This window comes from Condylura cristata, unplaced genomic scaffold, assembly GCF_000260355.1.
Source record: "Condylura cristata isolate star-nosed mole 26May11 unplaced genomic scaffold, ConCri1.0 scaffold00036, whole genome shotgun sequence".
In the NCBI taxonomy this organism is placed as follows: domain Eukaryota; kingdom Metazoa; phylum Chordata; class Mammalia; order Eulipotyphla; family Talpidae; genus Condylura; species Condylura cristata.
In genome coordinates, this window is record NW_004567137.1 from 137279 (window position 1) to 156061 (window position 18783).

The window sequence follows — 18783 nt, forward strand, 5'->3', positions numbered from 1 at the left end:
ATAAATAAATAAATCTTAAAAAATAATAATAAATAAAAATAAATTCCTAAAAGTGATTCTGCTGTTTCAAAGAATATTTTCATCTGAAATTTTGAGATCCAAATTCCCTCCATGTTGGGATCATGCAGATTTGCACTCCCACTAGCACTGTTTGAGATCCTGTGTCCTCACAGCCTCACTGTATTAAGTTTGTTCTCAGACATTTGGATTTTTGCCCAACTGTTTGAATTAAAATGCTAACTTGTTTTAATGTGCATTTTTCTTATGAATTAAATTTCAGCTTTTTCATATTTTTGAAGACCATTTGTATTACTGTTAACTTTCTTCAAGAACCATTGATTATTTGATGCTAGAGGGCACCTAATGTTTGTTACAATGTCAACATCCAACAATTTCCTGATCATCATTGCACTAGGTGGTTAAGAAATTAGGAAAGACTGATGTCAGAAATGTTCTATTTGCTCTGACAAAAGTAGAATATCCAAATAACTACTGTGCTCATGGATTGTGCTCATGGAAAAGTAGGGACTGTTTCATCCATCTTTATTCCCAACAAAGTTCTCTCTTTCAAGCACTTATAAATTCCTTCCACACAATACCCAGACAGCATTATAATAATCTGGATAGCCTGAAATGAATTATATTTATTTCTTGAATTTCGTAGGAGCACAATTACCCTAAAGCTTATCAATAAAAAAATAATTTTAAATGACCATTGTTAACTATAGGAAATTAGTATCTCACACTTAATAAGTTGGTAAAGTTATTGCATAAATGAAAGTTTGTTTAAATGAAGAAATTGTCATTAAATAAATAACTGTAATGAGTCTTAGGAGATCAGGAAAATAAATTGTCATCTTTCCATACTGTCTTGGGGAAAAGGTTTTCTAACTCTAGACATCTGGTTCTTTAGGGAAAATTAGGCTGGGACTATCAGGGGGATCCATGTGACTATCATAAGAGCAATTGGTCTACTTTATTCTAATGGTGTTAATAAGGCTTCTTTTGAAATGATTCCCTCTTTTCTGATTCTGTTTCCTACATCCTGCCTTCACCAATTCAAACACACACTAAGCCTAATTTCAGCAGGGAAATGTTTCGAAGTTATTACTATGTGAGATTATTATTATGTGAGATGCTGCAAGCATTTTGCTATTACTAAGCTTTCCACAGGCTTAAAATAGTGATTCTCTTGTAAAGATGTGTGGTGAATATTAGCACTACTTCAGTTTTCCTTTTCTCTTAAATATGCATACCCATTTCCCCCAGATACTAGACTTTCCTGGAAAAGTTGATCAGGAATTCTTTTTTTTTTTCAAAGATGTATTTATTTATACATACAGAACTGGGGTACAGGCCAGAGGTGCAGAGGTGGTGAGAGAATCCACCAGAGACAGAGTAAGGCAGACCCACCAGCACTCTGCTGAGGGGAACAGCAGGTGGGTCAGGAGAGGTCTGCCTCCCGGCGGTGGGGATCCAACTCATGCTGAAGTGGCTTTAGCTTCTTAGTGCTATGCTTTAACCTGCTGTGCCACCAGGGAGGGCCTGATCAGGAACTCTATGAAAATGCTTCCAGTTTATTCGAACACCTTTCCTATCCTACCTTCACACTCACCTCTTAAAAAGCACCTTCTAGGTGATCCTCCTTTAGCTTCAATTGTAAATAAGTGGTTCCCAGGTACCAGTGACTGATTTTACTTTCCTAAGGTACAGTTCTGTGGCTCATACAATGGTCTACACATGAGAACTACCACACTGTTCTTAACCCCTGCATTTGTAATGAAAATTCATAAAAGAAAATTAACACTCTTTTCCATTATTTGGTAAATGGTGCTCAATATATACTGTTGTTTTTTTAAGAATGGCAGAATTACCTATTCATCTAATCTTCCCCATCTTATATTTCTGGTAAACACTCTGAAAATCTTAATTATGTCCCCTCTACGAGTTTGTACTCTCCAAGTTGATAATTCACTTACTGAATTTTGTCAATCAAAGTATATGACATAATGTTTAATTCCCCCCCTTTTTTTACTGATGCTCCTAAAATCACCCTTGGTCAACTCCAGCTGTTTGGGAGAGAAGGCAAACAAGGTCATGAATGTGAAATAATAACTTAGCTAAGGATTGAGTGACAGAAATTTACCAAGAATTAAGCACTGATTGTTTTATACTATGGTATTTTATCTTACTCCACCACCAACTATTTATACCTATGTTCAGCTCTCAGTAATAACCATTTGCTCTGAGCTAGATGCTTTAATACTTTCACTTAACTGAAAATTAAATTTCATATAAGTTATCAAGTTAGGGCAAAAACTACAAACCCACTACAATCAATTTTGGGAGAAAGTAATTTTTCTTAAAAGGAATTTCAGATAAGAACACTGCATCAATCTAGCCACTCCATTGAAAGGCTGTTTGCTTTTGTTTGCCCCAGTGATGCATCTGCTTCTCTCTCTACATGCCTCTTTCCCCAGAATTGAATATGGATTTCTTAGAATGTCCTAACACTTAATTCTATGTTGACCTTTTTGTCTAAATCTGTGAGAGGGCTAATTTTCTTTTACTGTGTTCTTTTTTACTTAGAAAGGGTCTTTTCCTGGCTTCTGAAGCAGAAACAAAACCCCTACTAAAGGCTCACCTCCACATTCACCTTTCCTCTTCCAGAAGCAGCTAAGAAACAGAAACAAGGAATTAGAAAGGACTTGTGAATAGCTTTGCATTTACTGAGTTTGGGAGCTGCCCTCTTTGGGCCCAATGGGGAAAAGGCATCTGTGCCCGGAGGAAAGGAATGCTCCCACCCTAGGGACTTCCGGTTGCATTCTGAGGACTCTCAGCCTTAGAGTAAGTCTTTGAGCGAGTCATCCTCGTGTCGTGGGTCCTCCCTTGGCTGCTAGAAGAGGGGTCATTTTTATTCTGTGTTGGCTTCTGGATGGTCCGTCTTACCGGTTTCTCAGGGTCCGTTTTCTTTTCCTCCCGTGCCTTTGTGCTTGGTCTCTTAGGGTCTCGCGACCTAGGCCTGCTGTCTTCCTTTGTGGTTCCTCCTCTCCCCTCGTCCACTTTGGCCCTCTCTTCCATCTTGGTTTTGGAGCGCGCAGTCTCCTTGGGCCTTGCCCTTACTCTCCTCACTTTCGAGGTCACCCTCCTTCGTCTCCACACTTCCTTGGTCTTCTTTACTCTGCGCCGAGGTACAGGGCTCCTCCGCTGGCTCCGAGACCCCGCGTGGATCTTCCTCGGAGAGCGAGCGCCCTCCTCAAACCTCAGGCGTCCGAGCCTTCTCTTCGACTTGGGAATCTTCCAGACCCTGAAGTAGCCAGCGGCATCACTGCCGCTAACCCGGAGGAGCGTGCCCTTCACTTCAGACCTGGAAGAGTCTCCCGAGTGGCGGCAGCACTTCCTGCGCACTTCGTAGCCAGCATTCCCGAGCTCCCTCTTCAGCGCCGCCAGAGTCAGCCCTTTGTGAGCAGTGATGGCTCGCAGCAGCAGCTGGGACACCTTGAGCACGGAGCGCGGCCCCCGCCTCTGCACGGACCCTGGGGTTTTCTCCGCTGGCTGCTGCGTCTTCCCTTCAGTACCTTTGGTCTCGCCATTGGCCTGGGCAGTCTCAGCCATGGCCCCGCTCCCGCAGCCGCGGGGCCACTGGCTTCGGATCTCACCGAGGCCAGAGCCAAGGCAACTAGGCTGGCCGGCAACTGCGTCACAAAAGGCGGTGCCCAGTCAAGGTGTGCAGGTTCAGAGAATCAGAGGCCCTCACCCAAGTCGGGGCTTTTTACTATTTTTTTTTTTTAAGATTTATTTATTTATTCGTACAGAACTGGGGTACAGGCCAGAGATGAGGAGGGTTTGAGGCTTCACCAGAGACAGAGTGGGGAGCAGAACAGGCAGATCTACGAAGTACACTGCTGAGGGGAGCAGCGGGCGGTCAGGAGAGGTCTGCCTCCCCAAGTGGTCTCCTCCGGGGCAGGCGGGGATCGAACTCATGCGGAAGTGGCTTAAGCTTCTTTGTGCTGTGCTTTAACCCGCTGTGCCACCAGGGAGGGCCGGGGCAAACACAGCTTTGTTCCAGGTCGAAATCATTCCAGATCTTGAACCTCATACACCTCTGAAAATCACCTTTATAATGTCCAACGGCTGATTCCCAGCATTTATACTTCTTATTGACCTTGATTATCTACCACCCTCTGAAATGCACTTTCTCGATAAGCCCTGCACACCATGAACTCACATGTCTCTTAACATGAGAGATGTTACTCTCTACTATCCTAAACAATGCTCTTAAAAAGTAAATGCAATGGTCTGTAAAACACAAGGCGCAAAAGCTTCTACCATTAAATCCGATTGGTTTTAGGCCTCTGCCCAGTGGATTATGTGCAAGAAAATGAAGCGGCAGCCAGAATCACTGTGGCCCCTCTACTCCAAACCTGAGAAATTCAGAGACCTTACTCAATTGAATTGGAACAATCTAGTATACAAGTGTTCCAGGAATACTGGTCTAGTCATTATTCTTCAAACTAACTGTGCTTTCAGTGTTCTTGTCCTTCTTCTTGGACTTCTTGTCTCCTTTCTCTGCCCAAACTCATCTTTCAGAGTCCTTATAGATTCTTTCTTCACTCTCCAAACTCTTCAAATGATCTCCTATCACAATTGCTTCTGTTAGTGTTCTTCATTTTAAATTAATTTGGTATGGTACCAAACAAAGATAGGACACAGAAAATTATAGATCAACATTGCTGAGTACATAAAAACAAAACCCCTCAACAAAATCTTATCAAGTCAAATTCAAGAAGAAATTAATATAATAACCCATCATGACCAACTGGGATCCATTCTAGCATGTAAGAGATCCATTCTAGCATGAGAGATGGTTAAATATTTACAAATCAATATCATTTACCGCATAAACTAAAAAATAAGATAAAAATCACAGGATCACTTCAGTAGACACTGGTGGAAAAGGCTTTTTACAAAATTCAACACCTGTTTAATGTAAAAACATTCAATAATATAGGAATAAGATGAGCATACTAAAGGCCGTATATGACAAAACCATACCCAACAACACATTCAGTAGTGGAAAACTGAAATATTTTCCCTAAGATCAGGAACAAGACAACTACTTTCACAACTAATATTCAATATAGTTTTGGGAGTCTAAGCCAGAGCAGTTTGGTGCTATGGGATGATTGGTAGGCGATCCAGTCAGTCACAGGATTGAAAAATGGTCCAATCAGTCTTGTGGGTAAGATACCTTGTGAGAAGTTATACGCCAGAGTGGGAAGAGCAGAGGGGAGGCAACGCTAGCCCTGTGGAGAGATGTCATATACCAGTCAGTTATATGTGAACACTGTACAAAAAGATTAGTGGACTCTGATTCCCACAGTAGCATTATTCACAATAACTTAATCATGGAATCAACCTATCTGTCCATCAACAGATGACTGGATAAAGAAATTGTAGGGTGTATCATACTCAGTGGAATGCTACTCAGCTATTAAAAAAAGATGAAGTAGTACATTTTCAGAAAAAATGGATGGATCTTGAGATAATTAAGCTAAGTGAAATAAATCACAATGTGAAAGACAGTTACTGCATGGTTTCACATATTCGGTATATAACTAACCAATGAAAACAAACTGGTAAAACATAACATAAATAATTCATACATCAAAAATATGCTGGCTACCAGAGGGGATTTGAGGTTGGAGGAGGAGACAGAGAAGAAAGTGATAGGGCTTTATCACTGGAGCCTTGGTCGAATGTAAGTGAAACACATTCATACAGAGGTGTGAAGTTGTATTCCCAAAATTATACAGCTATGTAAATGATTGGCAAATCAATAAAATATAAGAAAAATAAGATAAATAAATTTGGTGTTAGAAGGTTCAGTGTGGCAATAATTTAAAAGGAAAAAAAAAATAACCTGGGCTTAAACCTGGAAAATATGAACACATATTCTAGCTCTTTAACAGTCATTTGATATTGACAAATCCATTACTTTTGTGACTCTAACTTCTTTTACTTAAATTATATTTATTGAGGTAATGTTGATTTATAACACTGAACATAACTCAGGGGTACAGACTCACACTTCTATAAATGCATAATCTCACACCATCCCCACTATCAAAGCACCAAAAATCTTTTCCACCATACCATTGAATCTGATTATGTTTTTTAAAAAAAAGTGACTAAGACCTTCCTACAGCATCACAGAATTATTGTGGAGATTCTAAAAATTCAGAATACGTAGTGGAAGATGACAAAGACCCAAATAGAGGCATAAAATTGTTTTACTCTGAATGTCCCTAAGTGCCAGTCACTAAACTTCTATGTCTTGTGCTGTACACCTTTTTTATGTATCGTGAGCATTTGATTGACTCTGCTTAAACTCCTCCCAGGTACGGAGTTTTTTTTTCCCCTGGATGCAGAAGGGAATTCCTGAAGAGCAGAAGAAGGGAGTAGGATGATTTTCATGAATTTCAAAGGGTTAGGAGTGAAGGGGGTCAAGTGACTCCTCATGGAGCCATTAATTTGGACAAGGTTTAAATGATTTAATTCAAAGTATTGCTCAAAGACTACTGCAAATTATATCACATTCTCCCAGAGGATATTGACATGTACTAAGCTTTCACAGATTGCACTATGACATAGTTTATTCCAGGAATCAAAGTTCCTGGAAGTAACTTAGAACATTTCTCAAACTTTAATATGTTTAATCTTCATAAAAGATAGCTTCCAGTGGAATAGGTCTGAGGTGGGGCAAGAGTTAACAGTCTCTCAGGTAACTGTTCATCGAGTTTAAACACAAGTGTTCAAGTTTTAGTGGACAGGTGAGAACAAGCAATAAGAAGGAAAGAAGCAAAAGATGTGACTAGAGAGATAAATTAGGATCAAGGTGTGAAGGATGGATAGCATGCTAATAAGAACTGTAAATTGCCTAATTTAGTATAGAGATTGGATTCAAACTGACAACCTAGATTAGGTTTTGAACCTAATTCTGAGACTTGAGTCCTTAATTGTTGTACTAGGTTATTTTATTTTCAAAACTGACCCCCTTTATATGTTTCCGCTATCATTTGGGGAAGTTAGCATAATTATAGATCAGATTTGGGGGTACAAGCACAGTCTTTAAATCAGGGCAGAGTACTATAATCCTGAGGATCTCCAAGGGCAAGAGACTAATACATCACCACAGGGACAATGCAAGAAGAACTTGCCAGTTAGAGAGGTAGAACCAGTCAGACTTCTCCCGTTTGTGCAGTCTCTTGGACTGGCTATATACTTCATGGTTGCATAAGCCAATGGCCACTGAAGGATGCAAACTCCAGAGGAAAAGTTGCTTGCTTTGAGAATAAGAGGAAAATAAGTAAATTCTTACCTTCAAAGCAGCTAACTCCAGGTAAAAATAGGGTAACACATGAAAGCAAACACCATGTTTAATTTTATCCCTGTAAGCAGAGTGAAAGTCTTTGGGAAAAGATACTAGAAAAAACCTCTATGCCCTCCCAAGCAAATATTGTTATTTCTACATAACCATTTCTATATAAATATACTATAAATAAGAGAAAAAATATTAAATGAAAACTAAAATACAAATGCCCTGCTACAACTCAATAGTCTCCGAGGTCAAAATAACCAATTGACAGAATTTTCCGTAACACCAATCACTTAGAGTTCTTCTCTTCCACTTTGGAACAAATCTCCTTGTCAAAACTCTTCTAACACCCCAAAAGATGTAAAGAAAGGAAAAATATATGTCCAAAAATGTATGTCAGGAAAAAATAGCTATATCTTTTTAGAAAAAGTCAGTACAAATCAGCATTACACCTTAATAAAGAGATGTCTGCCCAGTTTCAGAGAGACAAAACTGATATCTCTCTTCTGATTTTAATGTCATGTGCTTACAAATCAGAAGACACCACCTAGTAAAAATAGTAACACTCTGTTATAAGAAAGAACATTTGCTCGCGTTTTCATGATGCTTTCTAGGTAGAGAATAGGGTAGGATAGGGGGAAGGAAACAGATAAATGGAAATATATCTAGCCTAAATCCTTCTACTTTATATGTTTCAGAGCAATATCATTTTGTTTTTGATTGGTAATAAACTTCTTCCTCTGGTGCAATCATCAATGCCTCGAGGTCTCCAGAGGAACCTGTTTGATTCAGACATCAAGCAACTTTTAATTACTATATTAAATTCCAAAGATATCAGAGGTTTCATTAAGATCACTTTTTCATGCTGAGTTAGAGAGTTTTAATTTCAACATATCACAACACAGCATAATTTAGTAGCATACTCTTATTTTACCTCAAGCTATATCTCAATGATCCTCCCTTGGGGGATCCAATCTAGATGTTAGGTCTAACTAAATTGTCTCACATTGATTCCATTTATCTCTCCCAAAACTGAATGACAGATACCAGTTTAATAGTCTATTACAAATGACTATAAACTACCAGTTTTATGACCTGACAACACTCATTTGAATAAGCGAGGCTTCCAGTCCACACATATAGTGCCTCACAAAAAGGAAAGCAAAAGTAAAATAACAAGATTCCTAAAAAGCATGGAGACAGTTTGGCCATTGAGCATTCAGCTTTTTAATACTTGGCACAATTATATGGAAGAACAGAGAATCTAGAGACAGGTAATCTTATTGGAGGACTAGGCAAACATCTTAGCAATTACCTAAAATTGCTTATGGAAAGTATGAAATCTACTCTCACTGAAATCCAAACCATCTCTGTAAAATACCCCACCTAATTAAGTAACCATGTAAATAAATGGCCATCTGAAAATTTCAACCAAATGCAAGCCTTATTTGTACTCATAATTTGTAATATACATTATGGAATTCTACATAATAAAATTCTACACTAAATTCTTCATTTCCTTTTTTTATTTTAAACCAACTTTTTTATTTTAAACCAACAACTAATCCTGTGATTTTTTCTTAGTCATTGATGCATTATGGTAGAAAGGCTATTATGTAGTGGATCAAGCATTGTAAATAAATTATCATTTATTCTTCAACAACCTTGAGAACTAAACAGAGGTGAAGCATCAAATACTAATACAGAAACTGAGGCAATTACCCAGATGTTCTAGTTAAGATAATTGATGAAGTTTGTTGCACCAAACAACAGATTTTCAATCAATCTAGTCATCCCCCCCCCCCTTTTTTTTTTTTTGATAAGAAGATGCATCTAGCACTTTAATAGCTAGAAGTATGTCTGGTTCTTAGCTGCTAATGCATCTGAGGATTGTAAGTAAAAGCCAAAGCCCATTTACCATTTCAAAAATTCAAGAGCCCCTAAGAGCAATTCCAACTGGGCTATTTGTTTGTTGTTGTTGTTGTTGTTGTTACTAAGATACACAAGTCCTTTATATAACTTGGACAATAACACCTTGGTTGAAGTGTGCATTCAACTGAGTTCCACTCAGTAGGTTGTCTTTCATTTTTATGATTTCTTTCACTATTTAGAAGCTTTTTAGTTTGGTATAGCCTATTTGTTTATTTTTGATTTTGTTCCTTTGGCTATTGGGGTCAAATTACCAAGGACATTTCTAAGGCCTAAGTCAATGAGCTTATCACCAATATTCTTCTATGCATTTTATGGTATCACATGTTGCATTCAAGTCCTCAATCCACTTTAAACTAATTTTGGTGTATGGAGTAATAAAGTGTTATTATTTCATTCTTTTCCATGTGGCTGCCCAGTTTTCCCAAAATCATTTATTGAAAAGGCATTCCTTTCACTATTGTAGTCTCTAGGCTTCTTTGTTAACTGTTCATAAATATGTGATTTCCTTCTGAGCTCTCAATTTTGTTCCATGTGTCTGTGTGTCTGTTTTTAGTCCAATAACATGCTATTTCAATTCCTTTTGCATTGTAAAAAAGATGATATGGTGTGTATACAATGGAAGATGAAAAATTACAAAATAATGACTTCCTTCCATTTTGACAAGTGTATCCATGGATGCACTTAGAGCATATGATAAATGAAATAAGTTGCACAGAGACAGTCAAATGCCATATAATCTCATTAATATGTGAAATATTAATATTTGAAAACAAATAAATGGAACAATGAAATCTGGATTGTGGCATATCTGTTTACAATATGGTTTACTGGATAGTTTAAGCTCATTTGATACCCAATGCTCAGAAAATAAGATTCTTTTCAAAATATTACCAGTCAATAATAAATAATGGTAAGAATTCTGATGGAATTATCTTGGAGATAAATATATTTATGCCTGATAACACAACATCCATTCTGTAGTGCACTGGTAAAGTAATCATTTTTATTTTCAAGTCTTATGACTGAGAAATGTGTTTTTTTTTTATATAATAGTTTATTTTACATCATTTTGTGTCTTTTTCCATCTCAGCTGCAATCCCCATGGATATCCCATCACCAATTCACCCATGTGCCATCACCATAGTCCTGAGCAATCCCACCCCACATTTATTACCCCATTCCCCACTCCACCCCCCATAAAATGTCTCTGGTATATAGTTGTTCATTATTCTTTTTCCCCCTTTTCTTTCACATTCCTGCTATGAGTGAAACCACCCAGTATTTTTCTTTTTCTTTCTGGTTTATTTCACTAAGCATGATCCCTTCCAGCTCTATCCATGTTGCTGCAAAATGCATGAGTTTATCTTTTTGGTTGCTGAGTAATATTCCATTATGTATATATACCACATCTTTTTAATCCAGTCATCTACTTTGGGCATTTGGGCTGAATTCATGTCTTTACTATTGTAAATAAAGCAGCAATAAACGTGGGAATGCAAGTGTCTTTTTGAATCAGTGTTCTTGTGCCTTTTGTGTAGATCCCTAGGAGTGTGATTGCTGGGTCATATGGAAGCTCCATTTTAAGGGGTTTGAGGAACCTCCAAACAGATTTCTATAGTGATTGTACTAGTTTGCATTCCCACCAACAGAGAGTGCTTTTTCTCCACATCCTTGTCAATATTTGTTGTTGCTAGTTGTTTTTTGTTTGTTTGTTTGTTTAAGATTTATTTATTTATACAGAACTGAGGTACAGGCCAGAGATACGGAGGGTGAAAGGATTCACCAGGAACAGAGTGGGGAGCAGATCCGACGAAGTACACTGCTGAGGGGAGCAGCGGGTGGGTCAGGAGAGGTCTGCCACACCATGTGGATCTCCACGGGGCAGGTGGGGATCCATCTCAGGCAGAAATGGCTTAAGCTTCTTAGTGCAGTGCTTTAACCCGCTGCGCCACCAGGGAGGGCCCTGTTGCTAGTTGTTTTAAGATGTGCCAGTCTCACTGGTGTGAGGTGGTATCTCATTGTGGTTTTAATTTGCATCTCCCTTATTGCAAGTGATATTGAACATTTTTTCATATGCTTATAGGCCATCTGTGTTTCCTCTTTGGAGAAATGTCTTTTTAGCTCTTCTGCCTATTTTTTTTGATGGGGTGGTTTATTTTTGTTGTTGTTGTTGAGTTTCATCAGTTTTTTGTATATCTTTGTAATCAACCCTTTATTGCTCGTTTTGTGTGAGAAAAATTTTTCCCAATCAGTGGGATATTTGTATGCTTTTTGTAATGTCTCTACTGCTGTATAGAAGCCTTTAACTTGATGTAGTCCCACTGGATTTTCCTTCACTATACTTGCTATGGGTATTTTATCTTTAAATATGTTACTGAGGTGTATGTCATGTAGTGTTTCACCCATCTTTGCTTCCAGGTATTTTATGGTTTCTGTTCTTATGTCTAGGTCTTTAATCCAATTGAGTGATGTATGGTGTGAGGTAGTGATCTAGTTACATTTGTTTGTATGTAATATCCCCATTTCCCAAGCACCATTTGGTGAACAAACTTTCTTTGTCCATTGTATATTCTTTTTCCTTTGTTAAAGATTAGCTGCCCATAAGCCTGTAGGTTTATATCTGGGTTTTCCTTTGAATCCACTGGTCTGTGTGTCTGTTATTGTTCCAGTGCCATGAAGTTTTTATTATTATGGCTTTGTAGTATAGCTTGAAGTCTGGAAGTATGATGCCTCCATTCTCTTTCTTTTTAATCATGAGAATTTTGGCTATTTGTGGTGTCGTGTGGTTCCATATGAATCTCGTTAGTATTTGTACTATTTATTTAAAGAATATCATTTAGACTTTTATTGGGATAGTGTTAAATATGTATAGCACTTTGGGTAGGATGGCCATTCTGATGATGTTAAGTCTCCCAATTCATGAGCAGGGGATGTCTTTCCATTTCTTGGGGTCTTCTTGAATTTCTTTTAACAGTGTTTTATAATTTCCTTTGTATAGGTCTTTTACCTCTTTTGTTAGGTTTATCCCAAGTATTTGATTCTTTTTGTGTAATTAAAAAGGGGACTTTTTAAAATTTCTGCTTCTTCTGATTCATTGTTTATAGGAAGGCCTTTGACTTTTGTGTGTTGATTTTATATCCTGCTACCTCACTAAACTGGTTGAGTGTTTTGATTAGCTTTTCTATGGAGTTTATAGAGTTTGCTATGTAAATTATTCTATCATCTGCAAATAAAGATAGTTTTACTTCTTTCCCTATTTGGATTCCTTGTATGTCTTTTTCCTGTCTTATTGCTCTGACTAGGACTTCCAATGTTATGTTGAAGGACAGTGGCGATAGTGGACAACCTTGGCTTGTTCTTGATCTCAAAGGAAAGGCTTTTAGCTTTTCTCTGTTGAGGGTAATATTGGCTGTGGTTTTGTCATATATGGCTTTTATCATATTGAGGTATGTTCCTCCTATTCCAAGGATTTTGAGGGCCTTACTGGATGTTGAACTTTGTCAAATGCCATCTCCCCATCTATTGATATGATTATATGGTTTTTATGCTTCTGTTGGTTGATGTGATGGATTACAATAATTGATTTTCTGATGTTGAACCATCCTTGTGCTCCTGGGATAAAGCCCACTTGATCAGATGTTGTATTGTTCTTTAATGCATTGTTGGATTCTGTTGGCTAAGATTTTTGTTGAGGATTTTTGCATCAGTGTTCATTAGGGAGATTGATCTGAAGTTTTCTTTTTGTGCTGTCTTTGTTTGGTTTTGGTATTAGTGTGCTATTGATGTCATAAAAAGTATTCGGTAGTTTTCCTTCTTTTTAAAGTTTTTGGATGAGTTTGTGTAGAATAGCCACTAATTCTTTTCTGAACATTCAGTAAAATTCATTTGTAAATCCATCTGGTCCTATGTTTTTATTTGGGGGGAGGGTTTTGATTATTTCTTCAATTTCCTCACGTGTAATTGGCCTGTTTAGTTGTTCTATTTCTTCTATATCTGCTTTGGGTGGCTGTAGAGTTGTAGGAATTTGTCCATCTCTTCTAGATTGTTGAACTTGTTTACCTATAGCTGTTCGTAGTACTCTCTGATTATTCTTTTGATTTCTGCTATATCTGTTGTGATTTTTCCTCTTTCATTTATGATTCTGTTTATTTGTGCTTTCTCTTGTTTTTTTTTTCTTTGTGACCCTGTACAATGGTCTGTACATATTGTATATTTTTTCAAAGAACCAATTTTTTATTTCATTGATTTTTTTTTTTGGATTGTTTTCCTACCTTCCATTTCATTTATTTCTGTTTTGACTTTTCTTATTTCCTGTCTTCTGCTGGCTTTGGGGGTTTTTTTGTTGTTGTTGTTCTTTTTCCAGTTGTTCAAGGTGAAAGAATAGGTTGTTTCTTTGAGCTATTTGTTTATGTGAGCCTGTATTATTATATATTTTTCTCTTGTAACTTATGTGCCCCATAAGTTTGGGAGGGTTTTGTCCTCATTGTCATTCTTCTCAAATATTTTTTAATTTCTTCTTTAATCTCCTCATCGATCCAACGGTCCTCCAGTAGAATGGGTTTCAGACTCCACGAGGTAGGTGAGTTTCTTGCCTTCATCACATGGTTTCCTTCTAGTTTGATTCCTTCATGGTTGGAGAAAATAGTTGGTATGATTTTGAACTTAGTGTATTTATTGACATTTGTCTTGTATCCCAGTATGTGATCATTCCAGAGAATGATCCATGTGGATTGGAGAAAAATTTGTATTCAGATTTTTTGGGTGCAGTGTTAATAGATGTCTGTTAGACCCATGTTTTCTAGGTTCTGGTTCAAAACTTTAGTGTCTTTGCTTATTTTTTGTCTTGTTGATCTGTCCATTGCGGTGAGTGGCGTGTTGAAGTCACCTCTATGTATGTATTTTCTCTGATATATGTTTTAATAGATGACAGTAGTTTCCTGATATATTTTTGGTGCTCCATTTGGTGTGTGTATGTTGATGAATGTTATGTCTTCTTGTTATATTGTCCCCTTAATCTTAATGTAGTGGCCTCTGTGTCTCTTTTAACCTTTTTTAGTTTGAAATCTATTTTGTCTGATATAATATAACTGCTCATGCCTTCTTTTTTTTTTTCTCTAAAAATTTATTTATTTATACATACAGAACTAGGGTACAGGCCAGAGGTACAGGGGCAGTGAGAGGATTCACCAGAGAAAGAGTGGGGAGCAGAACAGGCCAACTGACAAAGTACACTGCTGAGGGGAGCAGCAGGTGGGTCAGGAGAGGTCAACCGCACCATGTGGATCACCTCTGGGACAGGAGGGGATCGAATTCATGCTGTAGTGCCTTTAGCTTCTTAATGTGGTGCTTTAACCCATTGCGCCACCAGGAAGGACCCTCATGCCATCTTTTTTGATCCATTTGCTTGTAGGAATTTTTTCCATCCTTTTACTTTCAATCTGTTTTTATCTTTTGTAGTTAGATGTGTTTCCTGGAGATAGCAGAATGTTGGGTTTTGTTTTTTAATGCCTCCTGCAACTCTGCCTTTTTATTGATGAGTTTAAGCCATTAACACTTAGAGATAATAGTGATATACTGGCAACTATATTTGCCATTTTGTTGTCTTTCTGTACTTTTATTTGTTGTTTTGATCAATTCTTGTTCATTCTTCTGTTGGTTTTGGCTTGAGGACTTCTTGTAGTATTTTTTGGAGTGGGGGCTTAGTCATGACAAAATTGTGGAGTTTTTGTTTGCCTAAGAATGTCCTTATTCTTTCTTCATAGGGGAAGGAGAGTTTTGCAGGATAAAGTATTCTTGGTTGGCATTTGATGATTTGGAGCTTATTGAGTATGTTCCTCCACTCTCTTCTTGCCCTTATTCGGAGAAGTCTGATGTCAGCCTGATTGGTTTTCCTTTGTAGGTTACATTGTTTCTTCTGTCATGTCAATGTCATTCTCATTATTTTTTCCTTGGCTTCTTAGTAATTTTACTATGATGTATCTTGCTGTATTTCTCCTGTTATCATGGCAGTTGGTTTTCTTCTTGCTTCTTGTATGTCTACTTTCATTTCCTTCTTATTAGGGAAGTTCTCTTCTATTATCTCGTGAATATTTTCTCAATTCCTTGGCCTTTCTCCTCACCTTCTGGGATACCTAAAACTATGATATTTCCTTTCCTCTCATTTCCTCATGGTATCAGATAGCTCTTGAAGTGTTTTTTCATTCCTTTTCCTTTTACTTCTCTTTCTTTTCCTGTTTTGATTCTCTTTATTTCTGTGTCTTTGAGGGTACTGACTCATTCTTCCATTTCATCTAATCTGTTTTCATTGCTTTTCCCAGGATGTTTTATCTCCTCTAATAGCCTTTTCATTTCTGCATTTCTTTTATTTCTTTTTTAAGATCTCATTTTTCTTTCTTCAATTTGTTGATTATTTGCCTCATATCATTGTTTTTCCTTTTCATCTTCTTTTTGTTTGTTTAGCATGATGATTCTAAATTCTCTACTGATAGGCTTTGGTGATTTCTCGTGACTGATCTCTTTGTGGTGAATTTTTCCCCCTGTGGGTTTGCTTGGGTGTTTGTTTGTCTTCTTTTCCCTGACATGTATTTTCTAATAATTTCTATTCATTGAGATGCAGTGTTGCTAGTATTGGCCTGCATTCTTTCTGGGTTCTCCTTCTGGGATGCCTGAGGTCCTTCCAGGCACTTCAGTTGTGGAGGATGTACTAAGCTGTGCTTTGTTTCAATATCTCCTGATTCTTTAGCCCCCTCCCTGTGGAATTGTGTCTGTTGTCTCAGCTAGTAATAGCCAGGGGTATCTTGTGGGTTTCCACTTTTCCCAGTAACACATTCAGTCCTAGTTTCTGGAAGGTGCCTGCAAGACACCTAGATGGGCTGATTTTCTCTGCTGAATTTCTCTCTTCTTCTAGGTGTGTCTTGGCAAGATAATGGAGTTAAGAGGGCATAGGGAGTAAAATGAGGGGCTGGGGGAAGGGAGAATGATATGGAAATATATAGGGAGGAAGTTGATAGGAGGAGGTGAAGGTTAAATGGGTGAAGAGAGAGAGGAGGAGGAAATGGATGGGTGGTGTCAGAAAGAGAAGAGGCAGCAGAAATAATAATTTCGGGGTGGGAGGAACCAAAGTAAGAATGAAGGAAGGGCACAGAAATCTACCAGCTGCGTAATACAGGAACCCAACAGACAAATAAATTACAAACACCACCATGGGTAGGGGAGAATTGACTCTCAGACGTCTGGTGTCTCCCATTTAGCTAGTCCTTGTGGTTTTAGATTTGTTCCCCTGGGGATTACCCTATGACTGGGTAGAGTAGCCCCTCCAGAGTCTGCAGTTTCATTTGGCTTTTTTTTTTCTTGTCCCCTGATGTAGTTGGGCTAATAATGGAGTTCCTGAGATTTCTTTCCATCCAGGGACCCCTGGAACCTAGAGGCCTTTGGCATAGTCCTTGGCCCTGACATCTTCCTTCTTATGATTCTCCCTCAGGCAAGCCAACTGGTTTCAGGTGTGTGTGGCTTGTGATTTTTTCCCACTAGGTGGCGCCAGAGACTTATCTCAGTTAATTTTCTGACCTAGGCTTGTTTATACAGGTCTCTCCAAGAGGAGGGGAGGGTGGCAAAAAATGTGCCAGCCAGATCCAAGCTGTAGCAGCACTGCAGCTCCTACTTGCCCGCCTGTTCATCTTTGTAGCCTTCCGATGTCTCCAGTTCCTTCTATAGCCAAAGGAAGTCATTGCCTGCACCTGCCTGAAAGCCAAACTGACCAGCATCCCAGGTCTCACTCTTTGTGGAGCCCTCTCTCTTTTTACCTCCTGGGCTCTGTGCCATGGGTGTGCCAGTGAGGCGTGGGGCGTGTTACAAGAATTGCAAGCCTCCCTGCTATCAAGCAGTGTTTTTTTGTTTGGTGTGTGTTTGTTTTGTTTTTACCTTCCAAGCTCTATTCCCACCTAGGCTCCACAATGGCCTTTCAGGTGGGGTTGGGCAGCACCATAATGGCTGCAAGTCTCCTAGCCTCTGCACCAGAGCCTTCCCTCCCCACTTCCTCTATGAATTTGCAGTGCTGGTGGGGGTAGGTGGGTTCAGGGAGAGCCAGAAGGGCTGCAAGCCTCCCAGGGGAGCTGCCAGTCCTCCCTCCCCAGCTCCAGGGCTCTATGAGCCCTCAGTGCTGAGCAGTCTTTCCCCACTGCTTGGGCTCCACTCACCAAGCTGAGCTGTCTCTGTTTACTTGTGGGTAGACGCTGGAGCAGGCAGTGGAGCAGCAAGCCTCCCTCTGAGGCACTTCCTAGCACCTGGGAGCTCCTGGATCAGAGCTCCCCTATAGAAGCTCCCCAATCACTGAATCTCCCTCAGTTACCTTCCATCTAGTGAGTCCAGGGTGCCTTCATTCAGGCTAAAACTCATAGTATATAAGTCTATGGTCCATTTTGAGTCTTATCTGTCCTCTGTGAGGCTGGAGGCAGTGAGTTCAGCATCCTCACTCTGCTGCCATCTTGCCTCCAGCATTACTATTTTACTTTTTATATTTAATGCATGTGTAAATGACCAAGCCAGATATTCTTCTTGGGCCCAGAAAGCCACATTTTGAATCATGAGAAATTCCTTTATATGGAATTTATTTGAAATGGCCATCAAGGGAGTCAGTGGAACAGGCACCCCAAAAAAGTTTCCCCAATCATGGGAGTACCGAGGCAGAAATGCAAGGAAAGTGCAAGGCTTTGCTTTTCCAGGTCCAATGAGGGAGCATGCAGTCTGGGCAACATGCAGCATGTTTGCTAGCCATGACTTAGAAGTTTAGCATCACAGTATAGTGACCCTTTATATTTTAGCACTTCTCTGAACTCACATTCCAGAAGCACATCCACATAAAAGTAAACATACATTCCAAATTATCAGAAAACACTTCCCCTAGCTTCATCTTCAAACTTCACAATAGGGAATTCTGATGGAGTTACAGCTTTCTTGTTACAGCAGAAGGGTTATAACTCTCTCCTGTCCAAGTTGCAGTGTCATATTGATATCAGGTATAAGGGGACCCTAAAATGGTTAAAGCACCGCTGCCCAAATACTTTACCAAATACTGTCTGGGTTCTTCACCCATGCACACAATTGCAAGACTGCTTAGGCTCAGGAAATAACCCCAAAGGGATTTATTTAAGAAATGGGAAAAACAAGAGTCACTGAGTCCAATAATGGTCATTTATTTTACCCAAAGTTGTGTCCAGTACTGTCCTGCACAAAGACTGCTATGATGACATCTTCCCACCACTGAGGAGTGCAGCTCCTCCCTCAAACAAGAGGCCATATGTCTAAGATGACCTTTTCCTACTTCTGCTGACCTGGAACACATGGGAGCCAGATTCCAGGCCAGGTTCCAACTCAATCTGGGGCTGAAACCACTGGCCCCCAAAATGCTGAAGGACCCCTAACCACAACAAGTTTCTCTCTCTCTCTCTCTCTCTCTCTCTCTCTCTCTCTCTCTC

The 18783-nt window shown here is 39.1% G+C and overlaps 1 protein-coding gene across 1 annotated transcript; it reads right to left on the minus strand.

Moving 5' to 3' along the window:
- Positions 1 to 2805: 2805 nt before the first annotated feature.
- LOC101623832 (testis-specific H1 histone) lies at positions 2806 to 3615 on the minus strand. The gene has a single exon (XM_012732789.1). It carries the CDS (start codon positions 3613 to 3615, stop codon positions 2806 to 2808), a length of 810 nt encoding a protein of 269 aa, XP_012588243.1.
- Positions 3616 to 18783: the final 15168 nt, after the last annotated feature.

Coding starts and splice junctions, on each gene's coding strand:
- LOC101623832 (XM_012732789.1), bottom strand. CDS start 3,615: ATGGCTGAGACTGCCCAGGCCAATGGCGAGACCAAAGGTACTGAAGGG.